At 46.1% G+C, this 26684-nt stretch overlaps 2 protein-coding genes across 9 annotated transcripts in view; one reads left to right on the top strand and one right to left on the bottom strand.

The window, feature by feature from the left end:
- Nucleotides 1-2527: 2527 nt before the first annotated feature.
- On the bottom strand, nucleotides 2528-9198 carry LOC143765416 (uncharacterized). Its single transcript, XM_077252058.1, has 3 exons — nucleotides 9063-9198; nucleotides 3916-4069; nucleotides 2528-3824 (listed from the first exon to the last, which is right to left on the bottom strand). Exons 2-3 carry the CDS (start codon nucleotides 3927-3929, stop codon nucleotides 2873-2875), a joined length of 966 nt encoding a protein of 321 aa, XP_077108173.1. The 5' UTR covers nucleotides 3930-4069; nucleotides 9063-9198; the 3' UTR covers nucleotides 2528-2872.
- The window catches only part of LOC143765415 (uncharacterized), a 32948-nt gene continuing 15082 nt past the window's right edge, over nucleotides 8819-26684 (top strand). Inside the window, exons 1-3 of one of the 8 annotated variants that reach the window (XM_077252049.1) lie at nucleotides 8819-9159; nucleotides 19272-19325; nucleotides 20596-20645. The gene's annotated coding sequence lies outside the window, so the exon portion shown is untranslated. Of the gene's footprint in view, nucleotides 9160-9279; nucleotides 9440-18428; nucleotides 18613-19271; nucleotides 19326-20595; nucleotides 20646-26684 lie in introns of those variants that run through there. The other 7 variants (XM_077252056.1, XM_077252053.1, XM_077252052.1 and 4 more) reach the window with 7 other exon arrangements.

Here is a 26684-nt window from a genome sequence, read left to right as displayed (position 1 = left end):
CTGGATTCAGAATGTGTTGCATGTGTGTGCCTTACCTGGTGAAGAGAACTCATTTGCCTCAGCATGACATCACCTTCCCCGAAGGAAAAGCAACAGCAACCCTTTTCATTTGTTGTAGTAGTGAGGGGCTGGCAAAGTGGGTGGGAACGGCGAAAATGGGAAAATTGAGTGCATTGTGTACGCCATTTTAGTTGGGTGTCGGCATAGGGGGAACTTTAGCTTTACAACAGCAGCGGAGATGCAGGTGTAAGGCATATGGACACCTTTGACAGCATGTATTTTGGGCTAAAAAGCACTTTTGCAATAAAGTTTCATTAAAAACTTTGGACCTTTTAGCATCTACAGCCTCTATGACTCGGAAAACAATTGCCCAAGTAATCTTGTCTGACCCCAGGGTCTAACTCTTATCTCTCTTCTCCTGAACTATCCTCTGATAATCTAGAACAAGTTCTCAGACTATCTTCCAATCACTGATTGGCTGCTGCTCACTAGTATCCTGAAGTAATAGTAAAGACTGCAATAATTGGCTGCAGCACTCACGTGACATAACAATGTCACACAAGTGCAATGAGACTTGGCACCAACATTGTCGGAACAGCGCCAGTGCAGGTCTGTGTATGGCTGCAGACATCCTCCATTAGGCCGGGGACACACTTAACGTATAAAAAAACGGTCCGTTTTTCACGGCCGAGAATCGCACAAATGTTTCAAAATCAGTGATCCGTGTGCAGTGCGAGGATGCGATTTCCTCGCATCAAATGATCCGTGTGACATCCGTGTGACATCCGTATGGCATCCGTATGCCGAGATTTTCTCGCAAGCTTGCAAAATGGACATATAACGGTTTTTCCACCTGGAAAAATTTAAATCATCACCCAGAACATTATTTAAGGCCCAGAAAACAGGTGGCAGCCACCAATCAAGGCAGCAGAGTCCCTGCTTGTGTTGGTGCACTTCTGCTTGATGAGCAACATGTCGGATCTACTGACTTTTAACACCACAGAGCGTGTGCTTTACAACTGGGTACTTTCCCATCGTTTTGGAGAGCCATACCCAGTAATTGTTGATCCGAGGAGGCGTAGACGGATGTGGGTACATCCACTTATGAAACAACGGATCAAGAAAGGACATTTCAAACGTCTGTATGCTGCTCTGAGGACCAATCCAGACAAGTTCTTCAACTATTGTCGGATGCGGATACAAACGTTTGATATTTTGTTGGAGATTTTGCGACCGGGGATTACCAAGAAGGACACCAGGATGCGAAAATCCATTTCCGCAGAGGAGCGCCTTATCCTTACTTTACGGTATGTATCAATCCTCGGTTTCTAAAAAAAGATTTGTGTGTAATGCTATTACCCATTGTGAAAAGTAGCTATTTAAAGGGTTCCTAAACTTCAACATACCCGTATTTTCCGGTGTATAAGACGACCCCCGATTTTTCAAAAGATTTTCAGGGGTTCAAAATTTGTCTGATACTCCTGAAAATACCGTAATTTATGCTAAAGTTGGACTATTTAATCAAATCTAACCTCAAAGCCATCGCTTGTCCTTAATGTTTGAGGAATCATGCCATATTATTTAGCTAATTGTAGTTTTGGCCCAGAGACCACTGTAATGTTTTAAATTTGTATTGTAAACAAATTCTCTTGTTTCTTTTAGCTTCCTTGCCACTGGACTATCATATGCGGCCCTGCATTTAGAGTTTTTACTCGGGAAATCTACAATTTCTGGAATTGTGCGGGATACATGCACGGAAATATGGAGAAGACTCCATCAAGAGGTGATGCCTGAGCCGAAAAGGTCCGATTGGTTACGGATTGCCCAAGGATTTCAGGACACCTGCCAGTTTCCGCACTGTATTGGGGCTCTGGACGGAAAGCACATCCGTGTGCGTAAGCCGCCGGGCTCAGGGACCCAATTCTATAATTATAAACAGTTTTTCTCTGTAGTGCTGTTGGCCCTGGTCGACAGCAACTACAGGTTTATAATTGTCGATATTGGGGCCTGTGGGAGAACTGGAGACTCTAGAGTCTTCAGTTCTTCCTTAATGGGTCGGCGGATGCGCACCAATGATTTGGATCTCCCACCCCCAAGTAACCTACCAGGGGCGAATTTAGATGCAGTGCCTTACATGATGGTAGCAGATGAGGCGTTTCAATTATCCAGGAACGTCATGAGGCCATATCCACGGAGAGGCCTGGACTACCGGCGTAGAATTTTTAATTTGCGCCTTTCACGTGCCCGCCGTCTGGTAGAGTGTTCATTTGGCATTCTCACTGCTAAATGGCGGGTACTTCAGTCCGCAATACAACTGAGTGAAGGCAATGTCAATGGTGTCATCAAAGCATGTGTTGTTCTTCACAACTTTACTAGATACCATGATTGCCCATCATCTGCTGCTGTTGAAATTGATTATGCTAATACTGTATTGCCTACTCCACGTGTTCTTCCTTCTCGTCGTCAGCCCTCAGGCCTCAAAGTTCGTGATGTGTTAACAAATTATTTTGTGTCACCAGAGGGAGCGACTGATTGGCAAGACAATGCTGTTGTGCTTTAGAATTTCTTGATATTGGTAGTTAATAAATAGCTTAATGTTCATGTGTGAATTGTATATTATGTTTCTACTTTTCCTTTCCCAAAAAGTTTTGAAGTTGCCACATCATCTTTGTAGTCCTAAGAAGACACAACACTTATATTTTGACCAACATTTTTACTGATCAAAGCATATATATCTTTGCCCAAAACATATTAACATCATATGTAATTTTCGGCCTAATAACCAGAGTCAACCAGAACAAAGAACAGGCCAATGGCGCCAAAAACAAAAAGAAATAACATAAATGACTTCCCGAAACTTTTGGAACCAAACTTACAGGTTCTGGTAGGTTGGGGGTGGCGATGGTGATGGCGGGGGTCCAGCATGTGCTGAACTTGGCCTAGGTGGTGGACCAACCAGACTGTCAACCTGTGGTATGGCAGATATATATGAAGGGTGTTGGTGCAAGTTTCGATCCTGAGTGTGCGGTACAACTGGATGTTGAGGATAGAACGGCATAAAGTCCTGTGTACTGTATTGACCCATTTGGTCATACCCCCCAATATGGCCATGTCGAGCAGACACATGTTGGGACCAGCCTCCAAACATGTGTCTGTTCAAGTGGTCAGATTGGGCAGTGGATGGATAATCATTAATTGGCCTGTTTGGTTGTTGTTGTGTGTTTTGGGCAGGCTGTTGTTGTGGAGCTATACGTGGCAAGGGGGGTGCTGCAACTGTTGGGTTGGGTTCCTCTGGAAGGTCTTGCACTGCCAGAACATTTGTAGGTGACATTTGCCACTGTTCTAGGTAGTTGAACAAACGAATGGGGTTGTTTGGGGGTGTGGCCGCATCAAGAACAATTTGGATACAACCTCTGGTCCGCAGCCTGAGCGAGCGTGGAATGGGCCGTAAATAGCGGGCAAGACTGCGGAAGTACGCTTCCTCCCCATCGTCATGTGCAGCCCTTGACAAATAGTCCAACACCCCTGTATCCACTTGCCTCCTGGTGCCAGTGTTAGAAGCCACCCTTCTGCGCCGCCCACGGTTTGGTCTGGTAGTAGGCTGTGGTGATGTATCCAGAGCCAAGGTTGGACTGCTGCTCTGGCCTCCTTCCTCAACCTCTGGATTGGCCTCCTGTGTGGCAGAAGACGCTGCTGCTGGTTGTGGTTGGTTGCTGCTTGGTGCTTGCCCTGATGGTCCAGCCATTTCGGAATCTTCACCAATGGGGTCAATCACCACCTCCGAGTCAGATGCAGTCTCTCTTTCTGTCAGATTGGACTCTGTGCTGTATTTCACAAATGATTAGAGAGGAAAAAATTAGAAACATATTCACGTTAGAAGATGTGTATAATTTTTTAGGACATGCATCCACTTACGGTCTGAGCTCCATCACCGGGGCCAGAAAATTCAGCCTATCAAAATACAGATATTTTCTTTTTTTCGGTGCTGCATCACCACTCCGCCCAGGAACTTGACGTTCCCTCCGGTATTGATCCCGGCAACTCCGCCAGCGTCTAGTGACATCATTCACTGCAAAGAAGCAAAAGTTGTTTGTGGAATACCAAATAATAATAAAGAATCTTTAGTTTTACATAACGATTACATATTCTGCAGTTTGTAAAAAACATTATCATTGCTGTCACCCAATATAAATTCCCGATGAGTATGTCTTTGGATTGTGGGAGGAAAGCGGAGTGCCCAGAGGAAACCCACGCAAACACGGAGAGAACATCCAAACTCTTTGCATATTTTGTCCTTGGTGGAATTTGAACCCAGGACTCATATCCACTGAGCCACCATGCTGGCCAAGCACATAACTACAACAGGTCCAGGGTTTGCAAGCACACACAGGCCCTGGAGCCTAAGGGGACATAAAACTCCCTTGGTAAGATCTGAAAGGACTCTAGCTACTATATTGGAACCATATTGGTGTGTCTTGTTAATGTTTTTGTATCCTCAACCAAGAGCTTGGAACATTTACATCACTCCTAAACACACCACATATGATGTGTTCATGCCTATTTTTATCAAGACAAAAATGTAACAGCACATTTTTGGGTAAAGGATGGTACTTACAAATTTCTTGCTGAACCGCTTGAGGTCGCTCATCAAAATCGGGGAACATGTGGCGACAGATTGCCCTCCATGCTGCGTCTTTTCGTGCGCGGTCAGCATAATGTGCGTCGCGTTGGTCCCATAACTCTGGTCTATCATGGACCAGAGCAATCAGCATCTCAACATTAATATGCCTGGCCATGCTACTACACAGTACACTCCGTGGAGGCGTGCTTCCTGCTTTGCAATCCAGCGTGGGCCATAAATTAGCATGCCAAAGCTTCCTGATGATGGATGATTCAATTTCCTGTCACCTGGAGAAGTCTTCTGTATTTCTCGCAATGCACACGCATGGTTCGTGTGTAATCCGATTTTTTCTCGCACCCATAGACTTGCATTGGCGAGTCTCGGCCGAGATACGCTGACAATCGCAGCATGCTGCGAGTTCCCTCGGATCCGAAATACGGTGGAGAAAATATCGATGATGGGAGCTGAACCATAGATTAACATTGGGCCGAGTGCTATGCGATTTTTTATCGCATAGCACTCGTCCGTATTACGGTCTAGTGTGACCCCGGCCTTAAGCTCTACCTACGCTCCGCCTACCTCCGCATGCGTCCTGCATACCTATCTTTAACTTTGGGTATGCAGGGACAAGCGTATGCGGATGTGTCCACATGTGGCGTTTTGACGTGCCCGCCGGCCACACGGGAAAGCAACTTTTTAGGCACACAGGACGCATGCGGAAGTAGGTGGAGCGTAGGCGGAGCTTAAGGGAGAATGTACGCAGCCATACGCAGACCAGCCATACGCAGACCAGCCAAACGCAAGTGTGAAACCAGCCTTAGAGTCCGCCAGGTGTAGCGGCCTGTTCAGAAATTACTGACATTTAAGGTGGTAAAAATAAACTTCTTCTGAATATGTTAGGCGGTGCTATTTTTAAAATATTATCCTCTTTTGGGGCCTTTCCAATATATAGGACCCCCAAAGTCACTTCAAACCTGGATAGGTCCCTAAAAAATACATTTTGGACATTTTCCTTGAAAAAATGAAGAATTACTGCTACATTTTTAAACCTTCTAAAAGGCTAGCAAAATAAAAGAACATTTCACAAATGGTGCTAATGTACAGCCGACATGTGGGAAATGTCATTTATTAGGCCATGTTCACACAGTGCGTTTTTTACTGCAGAACCGCAGCGGTTTTGCCGCTGCGGTTCCGCAGCTGTTTTCCATGCAGGGTACATTACAATGTACCCCTATTGAAAACAGGAACCACTGTGCACACGGTCCTGAATTTCCCTTAAAAAGCCGTGATGAATCGGTGCGGGAAAAAAGAAGGAGCATGTCACTTCTTTCCCCGAAACTGCAGCGGTTCTGCACCCATAGACCTCCATTGTGAGGTCAAACCCGCAGTAAAACCCGCAGATCAAAAATATATCTGCGGGTTTTATTGCGGTTTGTGGTGCAGAACCGCTGCAGCCGGAAGTGCGGGGAAGCGGCCACAAGTGCGTGGGCGGAAGTGCTTGGGCGGAGAGACATGGAGGCATACCGTCGCATGGGGATCGTGTCGGCCGTTTGATTGAATTGGTATGTGTGTGTGTGTGTGTATGTCTGTGTGTGCGTGTGTGTGTGTGTGTGTGTGTGTGTATATACTGTGTGTGTGTGTGTGTGTGTGTGTGTGTCCCCATGCGACGCTAGTGCCACCATTGTGCTAAGTCGCCGTATGGGACTACTACTCCCATCCGGTATTAGGATGGGAGAGTTGTCCCTGTGTCCGGCGACTTAGCACAGTTGTAAAGTTACACAAAACACCTACACACAATACACATACATGACACACAGTACAGTACATACAACACATAACACAGAGTATATACTCACCAACAGCACACTTGTAGGCGAAGCCCTCGATCCTCCAGGAAAAAATCACAAAATAAAAAATCAAATTCATACTCCCTGTCCGCAGAATCCATAAAACGAGTGTCCCACGCCGATCGGCTGCTCTCCGGCGATACACTGCCAGGAGCGAAGCTCCTAGCAGTGTATCGCGTACTGTTCCGGAGTTCAATGACTCCGGCGTCTCGGTTAACGGCAGTACAGCTGCGTTGAACTTTCCCACGCAGCACTGCCGTTAAGCGAGAGTGCCGGGGTCAATGACCGCCGGTAAACTCGCTCGCGCATGCGCAGTGACACACCGACAGGAACTATGGCTCCTGTCAGTGTGTTGCTGCAGCCGTGGAGAGCAGACATGTCTCTGGATGTGTCTGTTCTCCATGGAAAATCTTCGTGGGATACGTGGCACTTAAATACGTGGCAATTAAATACGTGACACGTGGCACTTATACGTGATACGTGTCACTTAAATACGTGATACGTGTCACTTAAATATGTGGCACGTGGCACTGAAATACGTGATACGTGGCACTGAAATACGTGGCACTTAAATACATGGCACTTAAATATGTGGCACGTGGCACTGAAATACGTGATACGTGGCACTGAAATACGTGGCACTTAAATACGTGGCACGTGGCACTGAAATACGTGATACGTGGCACTGAAATACGTGATACGTGGCACTGAAATACGTGGCACTTAAATATGTGGCACGTGGCACTGAAATACGTGGCACGTGGCACTTAAATACGTGGCACTTAAATACGTGGCACGTGGCACTGAAATACGTGATACGTGGCACTGAAATACGTGGCACTTAAATACATGGCACTTAAATACGTGGCACGTGGCACTTAAATACGTGGCACGTGGCACTTAAATACGTGGCACTGAAATACGTGGCACTGAAATACGTGGCACTGAAATACGTGGCACTGAAATACGTGGCACTGAAATACGTGACACTGAAATACGTGACACTGAAATACGTGGCACTGAAATACGTGGCACTGAAATACGTGGCACGTGGCACTGAAATACGTGGCACTGAAATACGTGATACGTGGCACTGAAATACGTGACACTGAAATACGTGACACTGAAATACGTGGCACTGAAATACATGGCACTGAAATACGTGGTACTGAAATACGTGGCACTTAAATACGTGGCACTGAAATATGTGGCACTGAAATACGTGATATGTGGCACTGAAATACGTGGCACTGAAATACGTGATACGTGGCACTTAAATACGTGGCACTTAGGCTATGTTCACATTTGCGTTGTGCGCCGCAGCGTCGGCGCCGCAACACACAACGCAAACAAAAACGCAGCAAAACGCATGCACAACGCTGCGTTTTGCGCCGCATGCGTCCTTTTTTTGATTGATTTTGGACGCAGCAAAAATGCAACTTGCTGCGTCCTCTGCGCCCGGATGCGTGCGCTGCAGTGACGCATGCGGCGCAAAACGCAAGTGCGACGCATGTCCATGCGCCCCCATGTTAAATATAGGGGCGCATGACGCATAGCTGGATAGAGCTGGATCCGCGGGCTGTGATCTGGCCTACGCTCCGCACTCTGCGGAGCGCTGTCATTCAAAACACGTCCACTCATTTTGGTGTTTAGTCCCAAAATGGAGGATGGAAGAAGAAAAGGGTTGGACAAGGAAATGACATCAATTCTTTTTTTTTTTTTTCCCCCACTGCAGTTAAAGCTTTATTTGTGTCAAACACAGACAATCTGCAGAGAAAACTGCATAAAAAACCGCACTAAAAACCGCATCAAAAACCGCATCAAAAACGCACCAAAAACGCACCTGCGTTTTCTGCCAAGAGCTGCGGTTTTTGTCCTGAAAAAAAAAGGATTGAAATCAGGATCGTGTGAACATACCCTTAATGTTTTTGTGTGGTGTTACTACCTGGATTAGAGGGATAATTGTTCAATGTTCGAAAATTGCTACTTTTTAAAAAAAAATTCTGATATTTTATAAACACAAAACATATCGACCTAAATTTACCATTATCATAAAGTATAACGTGTCCTGAAAAAACAATCTCAAAATCACTGGGATCCACTGAAGCGTTCCAGTTATTACCACATAAAGTGACACTGGCCAGATTTTTAAAAAAGGGGTTTGTGGACCCCCTGACACCTGCAAGTGGTGCTGCCCATGCCACAGCCATGGTGGAGCATGTAATGTCAGCACTACAGTGCGTCCATCCCCATGTTATGCCTCCTGCAGACATGACGTATCTTTCCTCAGACTCACACAACTGTACTTGTGTAGAGGGCTACAAGTAACAGCAGGGGCCACATGCAGAGCATAGTTTGCTTTGTGCACATTTCACATCACCCGTTACACCATTACTTTCCCCTCACAGTGATTCCTGTAGTGTGCAGCAGCAGCACAGCCCAGTGAGCCCGGAGCCTGCAGGACGAGCCGTCACCAACGTGATTGGCTGCCCCGACGACCGCACCGCAGCGGTAGCATGCCGCCACCGTGTGGCAGTAGTGGCGCACTGCACGGCTTTCACTTTCATTTCTGCAGAATGGACTTTCTGCCCTACCCGTAACGTCCACGCGTTTCCCAGGCGAGTCTGCGCCTCATAACCGACAAGAAGGACGACCACAGGACTGCCGGTGACAGAGCTCTGCTCCAGGAGGGTAAGCGGCTCCCAGGCCTCACATTGTCGCCCTTCTACAGTTCACTTCCTGCTAAACAATCGCTTCTCTCTGCCCCATCCACCATAATACGGAAATGCAATTCTGCGACGCAAATATTAGCGCTCTGCAACCTGCTGTGGGACTACAACTCCCAACTGCTGCAAAAGGAACGCTGGGTGTTGTAGTTGTGCAACAGCTGGAGCGCTGCACAACGGGGAGCTATACACCTGCACGCAATGTGCTGCTGGGACTTGTGGTGCCTCTGCCACCCACCATACAGGTAATAGCCGCACTACCAGTAGCATCCCCACAGGTGCTTTCATTTGCCCCAAGGTACAAATCAGGTTTTCTGTCTGGACTGCTGGGCATTGAGGGTTCGGGGCACGATCAGTACTTTACCACCCAGGTTACAGGGTTGTTTTTCTAGATATTTCTTCCCGTTGGACTAGCCCACAGCATAACACACCCCGAGCTGATCTAGGAGCATCAGTAATGGGCCACTTTAATTAGCTGTCTGTCAAGTCCTTACTGCCCCTACTGTGTCACAATAGGGACATTGGGGATTACACTGCACTTATATTAAATGAGTGGGTGTTTGTAAAATGCCCACATGAGCCAGGGTGAGCTGCACCCCCTTTATGGTTACCCACATTAGCCAGGGTGAGCGGCACCCGCTTTATGGCTGCCCACATGAGCCAGGGAGAGCTGCACCCCCTTTATGGCTGCCCACATGAGCCAGGGCGAGCTGCACCCCCTTTATGGCTGTCCACATGAGCCAGGGTGAGCTGCACCCCCCTTTATGTCTGCCCACATGAGCCTGGGCGAGCTGCACCCCCTTTATGTCTGCCACATGAGCCAGGGTGAGCTGCACCCCCTTTATGTCTGTCACATGAGCCAGGGTGAGCTGCACCCCCTTTATGGCTGTCCACATGAGCCAGGGTGAGCTGCACCCCCCTTTATGTCTGCCCACATGAGCCTGGGCGAGCTGCACCCCCTTTATGTCTGCCACATGAGCCAGGGCGAGCAGCAGCCCATTTATGGCTGCCCACATGAGCCAGGGCGAGCTGCACCCCCTTTATGGCTTTCCACATGAGCCAGGGCGAGCTGCACCCCCTTTATGGCTGCCCACATGAGCCAGGGCGAGCAGCAGCCCATTTATGGCTGCCCACATGAGCCAGGGAGAGCTGCACCCCCTTTATGGCTGTCCACATGAGCCAGGGCGAGCTGCTGCCCACATGAGCCAGGGCGAGCTGCACCCCCTTTATACCTGCCCACACGAGCCAGGGCGAGCTGCTCCCGCTTTATACCTGCCCACATGAGCCAGGGCGAGCTGCTCCCGCTTTGTCTGGCAACATGAGCCAGGGCGAGCAGCAGCCCATTTATGGCTGCCCACATGAGCCAGGGAGAGCTGCACCCCCTTTATGGCTGCCCACATGATCCAGGACGAGCTGCACCCCCTTTATGATTACCCACATGAGCCAGGGCGAGTTCCACCCCCTTTATGGCTGCCCACATGAGCTAGGGAGAGCTGCACCCCCTTTATGGCTGCCCACATGAGCTAGGGCGAGCTGCACCCCCTTTATGGTTACCCACATGAGACAGGGCGAGCTGCACCCCCTTTATGCCCTAAAAAATCTCTACCGATCAGGATTGTGTACACCAGAGAATTTTGTAAAATAGTCGGATAATATGGTGTCCCACTGTCTGGTCCCTCAGTGATCAGCTGTGATCTATGGAGGCAACCAACACAGAGTATTCAGTTCTCTTGTTCCTTCACAGCGCCACCACAGGGGAAATCGGGCATTACGCTGTTGGCGACAGAAGCAGACACAGAGAGAAAAGGACCCCTGTGCAAAAATAATATATGCATACGATAATTCAGTATACCGTATATACTCAAGTATAAGTCGGCCCGAGTATAAGCCGACCCCCTTAATTTTGCCACAAAAAACTGGGAAAACTTAATGACTCGAGTATAAGCCTAGGGTGGAAAATGCAGCAGCTACCCGTGAATTTCAAAAATAAAAAATAGATACGAATAAAAGTAAAAGTAATTGAGACCTCAGTAGTTTACTGTAATTTCTCTTGCTTTGGTGGTGGAAATGGCCCCCTTACCCCTGTGCAGCTGCACCAATGGTATGTCAGCTCCTGGGTGATGGTCAGTCTAAGGAGGGGACAGTCTTGGTCATTCAGAGAGAGAATGAGACTTTCTTTGGGTTGTTTGATAGAGGTCCTGAAAGGAGATCCCAAATATATAATAATTGTACAAAATATATGAAATTGGGCTTCCTAAACAAGGTTTTACCTTAATTTATTTTTTCCATGTTCTGTCTTAAAAGAAAATGAAGAAAGAAAAGTTTGTAATCTACTAACTATCAAAAAAAGATGCTGATCTAGACCCCAAATAGCGTCTCGTAGGATCTGGGGTGATTTGTTATAGGGGCGCTGTGGATGCAATGTGTGGTCAGGATTTTAGAGGGCAACATGGGTATTACACCATCCTCTACTGTACGGAGAATGATGGGGGTGATCACAGTGCTCCCTCTTTTTGTACTCTGGTGGCACATTGTAGTAGATAGAGCTCGGCCTGCGCAGCTAAAATAACAGGAGGAAGAACCGAAACAGGAACTGTCTGTGGTTTGTAGGCGCAGGGTTGTTTGGATGGCGTGGCGTATCTAGCACTATAATGTCACTGTTCATTGTATACTACACTCATGTTATTTGCTTTGTCCTGATGCCTAACTGCTAGAATATAAATGAAATATTGGGAGGTTTTTTGTCCTACTTTGATTCTCCACTATTGATCATTCAGTGCATGTTGCCAGATATAAATAAAGTTTTGTCTTTATCTTTCACCATAACTGTAGTGACGCACTTGTCTATCAAAGCACTGACTGAAAATATTCTGACCTCACCGCAATAGCAAAACCTACAGTGTCCCTTTCTACCTTGTGTATAGTCCCTGTGTAAAATGGCAGATAGTCGATGGCTGTAGCTATGTGACCATCTCATGAGCATGCACACTTAGCACGCCAGTGGAAAAAAGGAGCTAAGGTAGCCAGGTGCACCTTGGATGGCTGTTATCTATTCCTCCTGACGCTGCCATATTTATGTACGCTTGGCCAAGTGGGTACATAGTAACATAGTTAGCAAGGCCGAAAAAGACATTTGTCCATCCAGTTCAGCCTATACTCCGTCAGAATAAATCCCCAGATCTACATCTTTCTAAAGAACTTAATAACTGTAAGACACAATATTGTTACGCTCCAGGAAGACATCCAGGCCTCTCTTGAACCCCTCGTCTGAGTTCGCCATCACCACCTCCTCAGGCAAGGAATTCCAGATTCTCACTGCTCTAACAGTAAAGAATCCTCTTCTATGTTGGTGGAAAAACCTTCTCTCCTCCAGACGCAGAGAATACACCCTTGTGACCATCAACTTCCTTGGTATACACAGATCCTCAGAGAGATATTTGTATTGTCCCCTTATATACTTATACATGGGTATTAGATCCCCCACTCAGTCGTCTTTTTTCTAGACTAAATAATCCTAATTTTGCTAATCTCTCTGGGTATTGTAGTTCCCCCTTCATTAATTTAGTTGCCCTCCTTTGTACTCACTCTAGTTCCATTATATCCTTCCTGAGCACTGGTGCCCAAAACGGTACACAGTACTCCATGTGCACTCTAAAAAGGGATTTGTACAGAGGCAGTATAATGCTCTCATCATGTGTATCCAGATCTCTTTTAAAGGGAACCTGTCACCCCCAAAATGGAAGTTGAGCTAGGCCCCCGATGTATCCTGAAAGATGAGAAAAAGAGGTTAGATTATACTCACCCAGGGGCGGTCCTGCTGCGGTCCGATGGGTGTCGCGGTCCGGTCCGGGGCCTCCCATCTTTATAGGATGACGTCCTCTTCTTGTCTTCACGCTGCGGCTCCGGCACAGGCGTACTTTGTCTGACCTGTTGAGGGCAGAGCAAAGTACTGCAGTGCGCAGGCGCCGGGCCTCTGTGACCTTTCCCGGCCCCTGCGCACTGCAGTACTTTGCTCTGCCCTCAACAGGGCAGATAAAGTACGCCTGCACAGGAGCCGCGATAGGAAGCAAAGAAGAGGACGTCATTGTATGAAGATGGGAGGCGCTGGACCCGCACCGCGACACCCATCTGACCGGACCACATCGGGACCGCCCCTGGGTGAGTATAATCTAACTCGTTTTTCTTATTTTTCAGGTTACAGCGGGGGCTTATCTACAGCATTACAGAATGCTGTAGATAAGCCCCTGATGCCGGTGGGCTTAGCTCACCCTCGATTTTGGGGGTCACAGGTTCCCTTTAAGCAAAAATACGTTATAGAGTGTGAGAGTGCGGACCACCTACTGGCAACTATTGTTAAAGCACGGACAGGAATAGCCTTTATAAGTAGACTGGTCACAACAGATGGGAGGGTGGTTACGGACACTGATGAGGTTATTAATCTTCTCCATTCTTATTATTTGAGCGTGTACACATCTAAGACTAATGCTTTGGAGGGAGATATTGCCTCTTATCTAAATGGAATTGCTCTTCCTAGACTGGAGCTACAAGGAGAATGGTGGTGATGGTCTCCCAGGAGAATTTCATAAACTAAATAAAGAGGTACTATAGCCAAATCTCTTAGTTGTGTTTAAGGAGGCACTAGAAAGGGGCGCCCTACCAGATTCTATGAATGAAGCCATAATAGTTTTCATACTAAAACCCAGGAAAGATATGTAAAAACCGGACTCATAGGCCAATCTCTCTACTCCCAGTGGATATTAAGGTTTTAGCCAATAGATTGATTAAAGTTATTCGAGAAGTAGTACATGAGGATCGATCTGGATTTGTGCATCTACCTCTATAAATCTGAGACGTCTGTTCCTCATCCTCCAAGTTAGCTCAAAGGTAGATGGCACAAGCGCGGTTATGTCCTTGGATGCGGCCAAAGCATTTCACAGTGTAGAATGGAGTTATCTGTGGGCAGTTTTGAAAAAGATGGGCTTTGGTCCCTATTACATTTCTTTAACCCAGCTGTTATACCGCTCCCCAGTTGCTAAAATTTGAGTGAATGGCCAGCTCTCTGTGACTTTTAAATTACAGATGGGCACTAGACAATGTTGTCTGTTGTCGCCCTTTCTCTTTTCCCTGGCCATTGAACTCTTGACGTGTCGCCTAAGAGGGTCAAGAGATTTTACTGTATTTAAATGTGGAGATATAGGAGCGAGTGGGTCTCTATGCAGATGATAGCTTTTTGTAGATAACAACATAACATCCTCGATCAGTCCAATAATGTCAGTCATAACAGACTTCGGAACGTTGTGAGGTTTATCAGTTAATTGGAATAAATCTGTCCTGATGCCAGTAGATCATCTGCCCCATTCTCCAATAATGAAACAAACTCGGTTACAAATTGTAGACAAGTTTAAATACTTGGGAATAAGTGTCAGTACCAAGCCTAAGGAATATGGAACAGTAAATGTACACCCTTGGTTAGATAAGTTTAAAACTAAGGTGAATGCATGGTCCAAACTCCCACCATCAGATATAGGTAGATTAAATCTAATGAAGATGATCCTTATGCCACAGTTGTTATATGTGCTACATAGCGCTCCTTGTTGGCTTCCTTCTCCCATATGTTGTAAAGTGCAAACTGTGGTCAGAGAATTAATATGGTGTAAACAGCATGCTCGAATAAAACTACAAACTCTCTGACATCATAAGGGTGAGGGTGGGCTGGCCATTCCTGATCCATGGCTGTATCTTATTGCATCCCAATTACAACACCTCCATGGATGGGGAAGGAGAGCTGACATGGGCAGGTCGGGTGCTCTTATATTACAGAATATGAAATGGGCCTCACCCCTGTGTCTTCTGGAGTCTGGGATCTCTCCCAGAGGGAATCTTCTTACTCCAACATTGGAGTTAGTGTATAAAGTGTGGGACAGGAAAGAAACCTATGGCTATAAGGGATTCACCAAATACACACCGCTGTGGCGTAATCTCAATTTGGGTGAAGTATCAGTAGGTTTTTTTAATTGGGAACAAAAAAGGGTTCTGGTATATAAAACAGTTATTTACAAACTCTGTCATTAAAAGTTTCCTCCCACATTCTTAAGATATTGTGAGTCCCAATGGGGACAGTGCTGATAATGTCTGTAAAGTGCTGCGGAATTAATGGCGTTATATCAGTGAGTAAAATAAATACATTACTAGTATAACATCTTCCATTTAGGGGGGAAGGGGGGAGTGAGCCTTTAAAACAGGTAGTGGATTTTCCCTGGCGTATGGGTGAAGTACCGTAGGATAGGCTATGAATCCAGTATGTCCCTGTAGGTATCACTGGAGATAGTATTTCCCTTGCGGAGCAGATTCTTTCTGTATGGTAGTCAGAGCCAAGTTCTTTGCCTTCACACATGCCTGTGCTTGTCCTCTTTTGTTTGCTTTGCAGTGAATGAGTTGGTCCTTTTCATAGGTAATGAAAAATAAACTGCAAAACTGTCAAACTGTGCCAGTAAGACTATCAGTGTGCCACCAGAAGATACAAGGGATTTTCCCACTATAACAAGTGATGGCAGATTGCAATAGTGGTAGCTGGAGTTTGATCACAGTTTTCAGAATGAGGGGACCACAACCACTAGTTAGAAGAATTACACTAGCGTGGAGTGATAATTTACTACTGCTTAGTGTATACGGCTATGCAGGACTATGGTTACAGATAAACTGTATAGTCCAATACTCTAGCCATGCTTCCCTTAAGGCCCCGTCTCACACAGCGACGCTGCAGCGATACAGACAACGATGCTGATCGCTGCAGCGTCGCTGTGTGGTCGCTGGGGAGCTGTCACACAGACAGCTCTCTCCAGCGACCAACGATCAGGGGAACGACTTCGGCATCGTTGAAACTGTCTTCAACGATGCCGAAGTCCCCCTGCAGCACCCGGGTAACCAGGGTAAACATCGGGTTACTAAGCGCAGGGCCGCGCTTAGTAACCCGATGTTTACCCTGGTTACCAGCGTAAATGTAAAAAAAACCAAACAGTACATACTCACCATCTGTTGCCCGTCAGGTCCCTTGCCGTCCGCTTCCTGCTCTGACTGAGCCGCCGTACAGTGAGAGCAGAGCGCAGCGGTGACGTCACTGCTGTGCTCTCACTTTACGGCGGCTCAGTCAGAGCAGGAAGCAGACGGCAAGGGACCTGACGGGCAACAGATGGTGAGTATGTACTGCTTGTTTTTTTTTACATTTACGCTGGTAACCAGGGTAAACATCGGGTTACTAAGCGCGGCCCTGCGCTTAGTAACCCAATGTTTACCCTGGTTACCAGTGAAGACATCGCTGGATCGGTGTCACACACACCGATTCAGCGATGTCAGCGGGACCTCAACGACCAAAAAAAGGTCCAGGCCATTCTGACACGACCAGCGATCTCGCAGCAGGGGCCTGATCGCTGGTACGTGTCACACATAGCGAGATCGCTACTGAGGTCGCTGTTGCGTCACAAAACTTGTGACTCAGCAGCGATCTCGCTAGCGATCTCGCTATGTGAGACGGGGCCTTTAGGATTGTGTTCCCCCCCAGTGAGAAGTAGTTTGTAGGAAATCCTACTGCTATTTTCTATTGTGGTTATCTGGAAAGTAGAATTACAGTTAGGTCTAAAACTATTTGGATAGTGATGCAAGTTTTGGCACTTTGTCTGTTTACCAAAGCATATTCAAGATACAGTTATAAAATCAATAAGGGCTTAACATGCAGACTCTGTTTTAATTTGATGGTATTCTCATCCTAATTGGAGTAAGGGTTTAGACATTACAACTCTTTAATATGCAGCTGTCTTTTTTTTAAAGGGACCAAAAGTAATCGGGCAATTATCTTAAAAGTTCTTTTATGGGCTGCATGGGCTATTCCTTCATTAAGCCAGAATCAATTAAGAAGGTTAAAGGTCTGGAGCTGATTCCTGGTGTGGCATTTCCATTTGGAAGCTGTTGCTGTGAACCCACTACATGTGGTTAAAGGAAGAGTAACAGACCATTATTAGGATGAAAAAAAAGAAGAAATCCATCAGAGAGATAACAGAAATATTAGGAGCAGCCAAATAAAACGTTTGGTAAATTCTGCAAAAAAGCTCTCACTGGTGAGCTTAGAAACTCAAAAAGTTCTGGACGTCCATGGAAGAAAACAGTAGTAGATGGTCACAGAAACCTTTCTATGGTGAAGATAAACCCCTTCACAACATTCACCAAAGTGAAGAACACTCTGCAGGAAGCAGCTGTTTCAGTATCTAAGTCTACCATAAAAGGTAGACTTCATAAGATCAAATACAGAGGGTTCACCACAAGATGCAAACCATTAATCAACCTTAAAAACAGAAAGGCCAGATTAGACTTTGTCAAAATATCTAAAGAAGTCAGCCCAGTTCTGAAAAAGCATTCTTTGGGCAGATGAAGCTAAGATCAACCTGTACCAGAATAATATGGAGGAGGCTTGGAACGGCTCATGATCCAAAGCTCACCACATCCTTGGAAAGCATGGTGGAGGCAGTGTGATGGTATGGGCATGCAAGGCTTCCATTGGCACTGGGTCACTAGTGTTTATTGATGATGTGACTGAAGACTGAAGCAGCCGGATGAATTCTGTACTGTATTGGACATACCTTCTGTTCAGGTCCAGCCAAACACAGCAAGGTTGATTGGACGGCGCGTCACAGCACAGATGGACAATGACCAAAAACGTATGGCAAAAGCAAGCCAGGAGTTTAAGGCAAAGAAGTGGAATATTCTGCAATGGCCGAGTCAGTCCCCAGATCTCTGCCCCATTGAGCATTCATTTCACATGTTTAAGACAAAACTTAAGCAGAAATGAGGGGACTTTGTAGAAAAAGAGTTGTAATTCCTAAACATTTCACAGGATATTTTTGTTCGACCCCTTTAATTAAACCTGAAAGTCTACACTTCAAATGTGTCTCAGTTCTTTCATTTTAAATAAAAAATAGTAACATCGAGAGGCCAAATCACAAATATCCAGCCACTGTCCAAATATTTCTGGATCTAACGGTAACCGCTCCTAAGGCACTCTTGTATGCTATTCAATGGGGGCGTAATATTGATAATTATGACTCTACATATCCCGTTTGGAGAATTGGAGAGGGTTTGAGAATTTCCCCCAATGTGACTGGGTGATTCTAGTGATAGAAATAATTGCGTGACAAATTCAATTCAAAATCTCTGCACGTGGTAACAGCTCTTGTTTTCCACTAGGTGGCGCAGCAGTCCTTGCTTTATCAGCCACTTTGGCTGTTGTGAGGATACTGGTATTTAGAAAGGATGAGTACAGTCACATGAAGAATAGTGAAGGCCGAGTGCAAAACTTACTACCCAAGGGGCATACTTCAGTAGGAAGACGCTCAGCCGCGCTATGATAGAAGAGAGAACATATTACTGTGTAAGCTGTAACACAATGATACCGCTACTCCTAATATGTGACTTTTTGGAGCAGGGTATGTGCCAGGATTGTATGCTGAAATGTATGAGAGCTGAAGACGTTTACGAGGGACTTGAACTGTGAATGCCAGACCACCATTGACAGGCCCATTATTAAGATCAGTGGGGGTCCCAACATTCTGACCTTGAACAATTTACAGTGTCCCAGAGACTCGCAGGCTTCATGAAGAATAGATCTTTATCCCAGATTATTAGTGGTTCAGTGATGTTAGTAGGGAGCCGCCTTTGTCCCTGGACGATAGCGTGTGTGTACGCATGACGTGTAGGTAGCAGGGAAGAACACCAGCCAGCCTTCTCCCCACCCGAGGTAAGTAACAGGGCATGTGGACCGGTGCCACTGTAATGGGTACCCTGTGTCTGGCACTATATGGGGGCTTTATGTCCAGCTGTTGACACTTTGACTGGCAGTACTGTGGTTACCACCGTTATGTGTTTTTTGGGAATGAGCACAATTAACTAGAGGACTGCTATAGTCGGCGAAAAGCATTAAGGCTGTTATGAGTTTGTTTATTGAGTATTAGGGATGCTGAATACATCCATAGGACGCCATTTTAATAGATGCCAAATAGTCATTTATCATTATTGAATTTTTATCTACAGCACCCGATACACCAGGAGAGATCCTATTTTTAGCAAATCAGCCATCAGAATTCGGTAAGCGTCTGTCATGCTTATTTCTGTTATAAAATGGCACTGGTGGTGCGAGAAAAGGTCTAGTATGGCTTTTTCAAACATCCAAAATCTCCTGAGTATGGTCAGCAGGTCAGCTACTTAAAGGGAATCTGTTAGCAGTAGGTTTTTGTTATGTAATTTGAGAGCAACATGATGTAGGGGTTGAGAATTTGATTCCAGTGATATGTCACTTACTAGGCTATAGTTTCAATAAAATCAGTGTTTTATCAGCAGCAGATTATCACTACAGGACTAGGTGTCTTGTGTCTCATAGTCAACTGCTGTTACCCCGCCCCAACCACTGATTAGCTGCTTTCTGTCATTATACAGTGTACACAGCAGCCAATCAGTGGTGTGGGCGGGGTTATACAGGCTCAGCATTTAAAGAACTGGTAGCTCTGCAGCAGAGAAAACAGTGATTCTATCACTTTACCCAGTAAACTAAGTGACCCATCACTGGAATCAGGGTATCTGTCCCTACATCATACTTCTCACTGATAGGGTAGCAAAAACTTGGTGACAGATTTCCTTTAAGCTAATTTATGTGGATAATGAGCAGTGGCATAACTTGAAGGTCTTGGGCCTAAATGCAAGAGCTCCAACGAGGCCCCCAATTATTGCAAGCCTTTAATAGTATTGGTCTTCTTATGTAGGCAAAAGGGACTTTTGGGGCCCCCTAGGCTCCAGGGTCTGGGTGCGATTGCAACCCCTGCACCTATTGTAGTTACACCCCTGCGTGCTGCGGTCATGTGCCAGGGTGATTGGGGGCATGTCTGTGTATTGTGCACATAGTTCCTGGGTTAGATAGTGGTGCCGCTCTACATTGTGCCTCCTGGAAATGCAGGAATACTTGTCCGTCTGTGATGAGCGATTGCTGAATGCGCCACTGACCATGTGAAGCTGGCGGCTCCATGTATGAACACGTTTGGCACTGCAGAGCCGGTGTCACGCTTCCAGCCTCCAGATATCCCATTAATCTGCTCCCCGCCATTAGGTTTTATCTGATTGTCCAGAGTGCTGATTTCCTAACCCCACACAGCGCTGCCATGGAGAGGTTGTGTTGTGTTTACCAGTCTGGTACATTTCATAGAGCGCACACAGGAACGCAATATCACTTATTAGTATCAGTCCCAGCTCCCCAAATACTCTCCCCCCACTCGTGTCCTCTGTGCACCCCCAAATTCAGCACCAGGATCACCTGTTCTTATGACACCGTAAAATGTACTCACCAATTTAACCCTTTTGTCTTTAGGGGCAGGGGCTGTTTTCATGCTGAGCTGAGCAGACACCCTTCAATTGCAGGTAAGTACCCCTATTAGAAGAAGCAAGACTTACACAGACTAAGGCCATGTGCACACGTTAAGTATTTTTCGCGTTTTTTTCGCGTTTTTTCGCTATAAAAACGTGATAAAAACGCGAAAAAAACGCTTACATATGCCTCCCATTATTTTAAGTGTATTCCGCATTTTTTGTGCAAATGTAGCCTTTTTTTCAGCGAAAAAATCGCATCGCGGAAAAAAAAGCAACATGTTCATTAAAATGCGGAATTGCAGGGGATTCCGCACACCTAGGAGTCCATTGATCTGCTTACTTCCCGCACGGGGCTGTGCCCACGATGCGGGAAGTAAGCAGATTATGTGCGGTTGGTACCCAGGGTGGAGGAGAGGAGACTCTCCTCCACGCACTGGGCACCATATAAGTGGTCAAAAAATAAGAATTAAAATAAAAAATAGCGATATACTCACCCTCGATGTCTTCCTGCCTCCACTGCACGCTGTCGCTTCGGTTCCTGTAGCTGATGTGCGGCGAAGGACCTTGCCGATGACGTCACTGTCCTGTGATTGGTCGTGAGCGGTCATGTGACCGCTCACGTGACCGTGACGTCACGGAAGGTCCTGTGCGCACAGACCAGCTATAGGAAGACGAACGGACGCCGCTGAGGAGATGTCTGGGTGAGTATAAGCATTTTTTTATTTTTTTTATTATTTTTAAACATTCTATCTTTTACTATAGATGCTGCATAAGCTGCATCTATAGTAAAAAGTTGGTCACACTTGTCAAATTACGCTTGCAGAATGCTAAAAAAACGCGAAAAAAACGCAAAAAAAAAATATGCGGATTTCTTGCAGAAAATTTCCGGTTTTCTTCAGGAAATTTCTGCAAGAAATCCGCAACGTGTGCACATACCCTTATGGAGTACACACGGTTCTGATTGTTTTCGCTGACGGCATACCCTGGAGGGACATGACAACGCAAACGCATGAGTCCTTCTGCTTCTACTAACTTGGCATTACCTGAATGATTTCAGTCTTACTTGGTAACCATGTCATATGCACTCAGATCCTGCTCAGCCTGTGGTGGGCTTGTGATATTATTTATCATCTGATCTGATGAGCAGGCCTGCAGTGTAAGGGTACTGTCACACTGTGCAATTTTGATCGCTACGACGGTACGATTCGTGACGTTCCAGCGATATCCATACGATATCGCAGTGTCTGACACGCAGCAGCGATCAGGGACCCTGCTGAGAATCGTACGTCGTAGCAGATCGTTTGGAACTTTCTTTCGTCGCTGGATCTCCCGCTGTCATCGCTGGATCGTTGTGTGTGACAGCGATCCAGCGATGCGTTCGCTGGTAACCAGGGTAAACATCGGGTAACTAAGCGCAGGGCCGCGCTTAGTAACCCGATGTTTACCCTGGTTACCAGCGGAAAAGTAAAAAAAAACAAACCGTACATGCTCACCATCTGATGTCCGTCAGGTCCCTTGCAGTCCGCTTCCCTCTCTGACTGTGAGCGCCGGCCGGAAAGTGAGAGTAGATCACAGCGGTGACGTCGCCGCTGCGCTCTGCTCTCACTGTACGGCCGGATCTCAGTCAGAGCAAGAAGCAGACTGCGAGGGACCTGACGGACATCAGATGGTGAGCATGTACGGTTTGTTTTTTTTTAGTTTTACGCTGGTAACCACGGTAAACATCGGGTTACTAAGCGCGGCCCTGCGCTTAGTAACCCGATGTTTACCCTGGTTACCAGCGAACCTCGGCATCGCTCCAGCGCCGTGATTGCAAAGTGTGACCGCAGTCTACGACGCTGGAGCGATACTCATACGACGCTGCGACGTCACGGATCGTGCCGTCGTAGCGACGAAAATTGCACGGTGTGACAGTACCCTAAAGCATGGGGAGAAAAGCAGCAGATAGATAACAAAGGTGACTCCCATTAGGCATTGCTCCTTCGGAGTCATTGATGATAACGCTATTGTTATATAACAGCGAAAAGGTAGCCACATAGCGAACACAGCAATCTATAGCAAGTAATACATGTACACAGCAACCTACATATCGCCTTAAAGACCAGTACTGGTTTCACAACTTTATAAAGAAACTGTTTAATAGCAAGTTCTTAAAGTGATTCTGTGATGACTTAATGGGATTATCATGGTTTAACAAAAAAATGTGGCTGCTTTGTTTCAGAAACAGTACCAGCCATGACCATGATGCTCATAGTACTGTGATTTAGAGGGGGTTCTTGCCCCCATGTTCTGGGGGTGCCTCTTTTCGAGCGTCACCCACCAATCGTGTTCGGATCTTGTAAAATTAGCATATTCTACCCCATTAAAAAAGCAATTCTGGACCATCCTAGAACTCTCCATTGTGTTTTTCATCTTTTTTTTTTTTTTTTATCCCTGAAAATATATGAACAAAGTAAGTGACATTGTGAGTCTGTGTAGGAACGCACACTATGGACAAGAGACATGGTAACATACGGATATGAATTTATTTCTATATTTCCTGGAGGAATAACAAAGGAACCATTCAATGCAGAATTCTAAGAAAGGAAAGTGCAGGAATGTCATTTCGTAGGAAATGTATTGGTGAAGGGGTCTCGTAGAACAGCTCTTTATAGAGGACCTGCCACTAGTGTCCAGTATGTGTCCTTATTTTATCCCACTGCTCCCCTGAGTATTCTGCTCTTTGTATTTATTAAACCTGTCATACGGTTCCAGAAATAAGTCATTTAGTGCTACTTTTTTATGGTTTTTACAAAGGAGGTGTTGATCTCAGGGTAATTATGCAGAGCAGCCTAAAGGCAAGCCCCCAGAAAATCCTGTGAACCTCACCCTCTCGGTAAAGTGCATAAAAATTCCCAATAAATAAGACCCATATCTCTGGCACTCTATGGTGGATTTAAAAATACAAAAGGCACATTACTCAGGGGAGCAGCGGGACTTTTGACCTGATGACAGATGCTCTTTAAGCAGCACCCTGGGTGTGATGTACAGTCCTGCCTCTCTAATCTGCTGTGTTGGTTATTAACAATTCTATAATCAACTGACCTGGGGCCCAGTGGTGGAGGGGGGCCCCTGCAGGCAGGGGCGTACTGCCCATAGCGGCAGAGTATGCAGCCACTGTGGTGCCACTGAGTAAACATTACGGGCAGGAGTGAGAGGGGCCTGGTGTCCTGCAGCATCGGGCCCCCTCACTCCCTCTCCTAGTCAAGTGAATACCGAGAGCGGTGCGCAGAGTGTCATGCAGGGAGAGACGCTGGCCAATGAACGCTTTCCCCGCCAGACTGATGAGAGCGCTCACTGGCTGCCATCTCTGTCCTCCAGCATGGCACGTCCCAATGGTGAGTGTTCACCTGTAGTCAGTGGGCCCGGGCTGCACGGCACACAGGGGGGACAACAGTGGAGGAAGAGCAGGACTTACAGGGGTCTTCTGCTTCCTCCACTGTTCCATTGCCAGCAGTATCTCACAGACAAGAGGTCGGGGGAGGAGGCTCACTGCATGGGACAGCATGGCTGCAGCAGGGGGCTAATATCCGTCTTCTTCTCTGTGTCCCCATCCCCCACAGTGGGCTCTGCAACCCTCTCCAGCTGATCTCTGCACTATGAGGCCGACTTCCTCCAGGGCTCATCCAAACACCTGATACCATAGATTAGAATGTTTATGTACACTCTATCAATGTGTGTGTGTATACGGTATATGTGTGTGTATGTATGTACGCTATATGTGTGTATGGTATGTGTATGAATATATATCTGGTGTACGTCTATGTGCATGCATGTACGGTATATGTGTATGTGTGTACAGTATGTGTATATAAGTGTATGTATGTACAGTATGTGTTTGAATGTATGGTATATGTATGTACGGTGTTGTGTGTGTATATGTATGGTATATGTGTGATCCATTGGATCATGGATAACTTGCTTATCACTGAGGATTCGACCACTGGGTCCCCCAGAGATTCTGAGAACAGGGGTCTGCAGTCTCATCCTGGATGGAGCAGAGTTGTGTATGCGCAGCCTCTGCTCTCTCCATTATCTATAGAGCTGCTGAGCTATTTCCATTAGTTCCATAGACAATTAAGGCTGCTTTCACACTAGCGTTGGCACAGGGCCGTCGCTATACATCGGCCTGGCGTGCCGACGCGCGTTGTGAAAATAATGCCCGACGTGGGCAGCAGATGCAGTCTTACGACGCTTCCGCTGCCCCATTGTAGGGTCCGGGGAGGAGGGGGCGGAGTTTCAGCCGTGCATGCGCGGTCGAAATTGGCGGACTCGACGCACAAAAAAACGTTACATGTAACGTACATGTAACTTTTTTTGTGCTGACGGTCCGCCAAAACACGACGCAACCGTCGCATGACGGTTGCGAGGTGTGGCAATACGTCGCAATGCGTCGCTAATGTAAGTCTATGGGGAAAAAAACGCATCCTGCAGACAACTTTGCAGGATGCTTTTTTTCTCCTAAACGACGCATTGTGACGTACAGCCAACAATGCTAGTGTGAAAGTAGCCTAATAGAGCAGATACCAGATGATACAGATACCAGACATAATATGTAATACAATATACACATGGTCGGACTCTGCCAGTTCCAGCATAGCCACAAGGAGGTGCTGTACACACTTGCTGCCATGTGCCAACTAGCGTGTCAGCCACGTCTGCACGTTCTATTCACTGACAGCCGGTACTAGTTGTCAACTGACTGCTAATGGAATATATATGCATTTTATGTATGTCACATACAGTATATATCTCCATCTCAGTGAAAAAATATAAATATATACATTTTTTAATGGTGTGGAAAATAGAACTTTTGCTATGGGGTCCTGTGATTGCAATGTACGTAATAATCACGGGCAGTAATAATGAGGGGTCCCATTGCCAGATTGCCCTCATCATAAGCAGCGTACCAGGGAGGGGACCCAGACACATTTCTTGCACGGTGGCCCCAAGCTGTCAGTGTCCGCCCCTGCAGAAGTATAACACACACCCTAAAATATTAACCTTTATTCAATCAAATTTAAAAGTAGACATAGCTGCCTAACAGCAGAGGCTGGCACTATATAATATAATATATATTTATATTATTGCCACTGCGCTTGTGTGTGTGTATGTGTATATGTATATGTGTATGTGTATATATATATATTTATACACACATATACACACACATAATAAATAGAGCGAGATAATCAATGTGCATACTAAAACCAAGGTCAGATATAGTTCCCTATATATTGAACCCTCGAGCCACGGCTATTGAGCCCTAATAAATTCCTTGAACATTGGTTTTCTACCTACCAGCAGAGGTTGGCACCCTAGTTAAAGTTGACAATATGGTGCCCCCTACTCAACGGCCACTCTCCCCGAGTCACCCTAGTCGACCCTAGTGTAACTAGATATAGATGTAATGTAAAAAAAAAAAAAAAAAAAAGAGGTAAAAAATCAATACTGATATCTCAAGATGCCTCAAAATTTCCCAAAGATATACATATCAACAAACAGATGTAAAAGAGACTTCACACTAATAAATATCAGTGCTTATGTCTAGAGTTGCCTCAAATGTAGATACTTGAGGAAAGTCTCACAAATATACAATTCATGTAAATGAAAAAGGAACTTATCTTTGATGAAAGTATTTACTGATGCATCAACAATGCCTCAATATTGATGCCTCAGGTGTGCCTCAAAGCACACCATAATTGGGTTCCTCAGGAGGCCGATAAATAGATAATATCCCCCAAGCACAAGGGGAGATGTTGCCCAGGTAGTGCGCCCTGTATGGTTCACACTCACAGTATGTAATCTTATTTAAACTACACAGACCCCTCCCAGCACCCTTTAACCTTTTCCTCAAAATTCCAAAGCAAGAAAAGCTTCATACCTAAGTGGAGTCCTGATGTCCTGAAGCCTTTCCCTAGCAAAGCCTTGTGGAAGGTCCATAGGGTACCTGTTCATACTCTGGTGCCCTGCATGTGGATATACATAGATGGCGATGCGTTCCATGCTATGGAATGCATCAGGGACAGAGCCCACCACTTCCGGGGATGT

This window comes from Ranitomeya variabilis, chromosome 4 (genome assembly GCF_051348905.1).
Source record: "Ranitomeya variabilis isolate aRanVar5 chromosome 4, aRanVar5.hap1, whole genome shotgun sequence".
In the NCBI taxonomy this organism is placed as follows: domain Eukaryota; kingdom Metazoa; phylum Chordata; class Amphibia; order Anura; family Dendrobatidae; genus Ranitomeya; species Ranitomeya variabilis.
The sequence above is the reverse complement of the archived record's forward strand: the minus strand, read 5'-3'. Positions and strand labels throughout refer to the sequence as shown.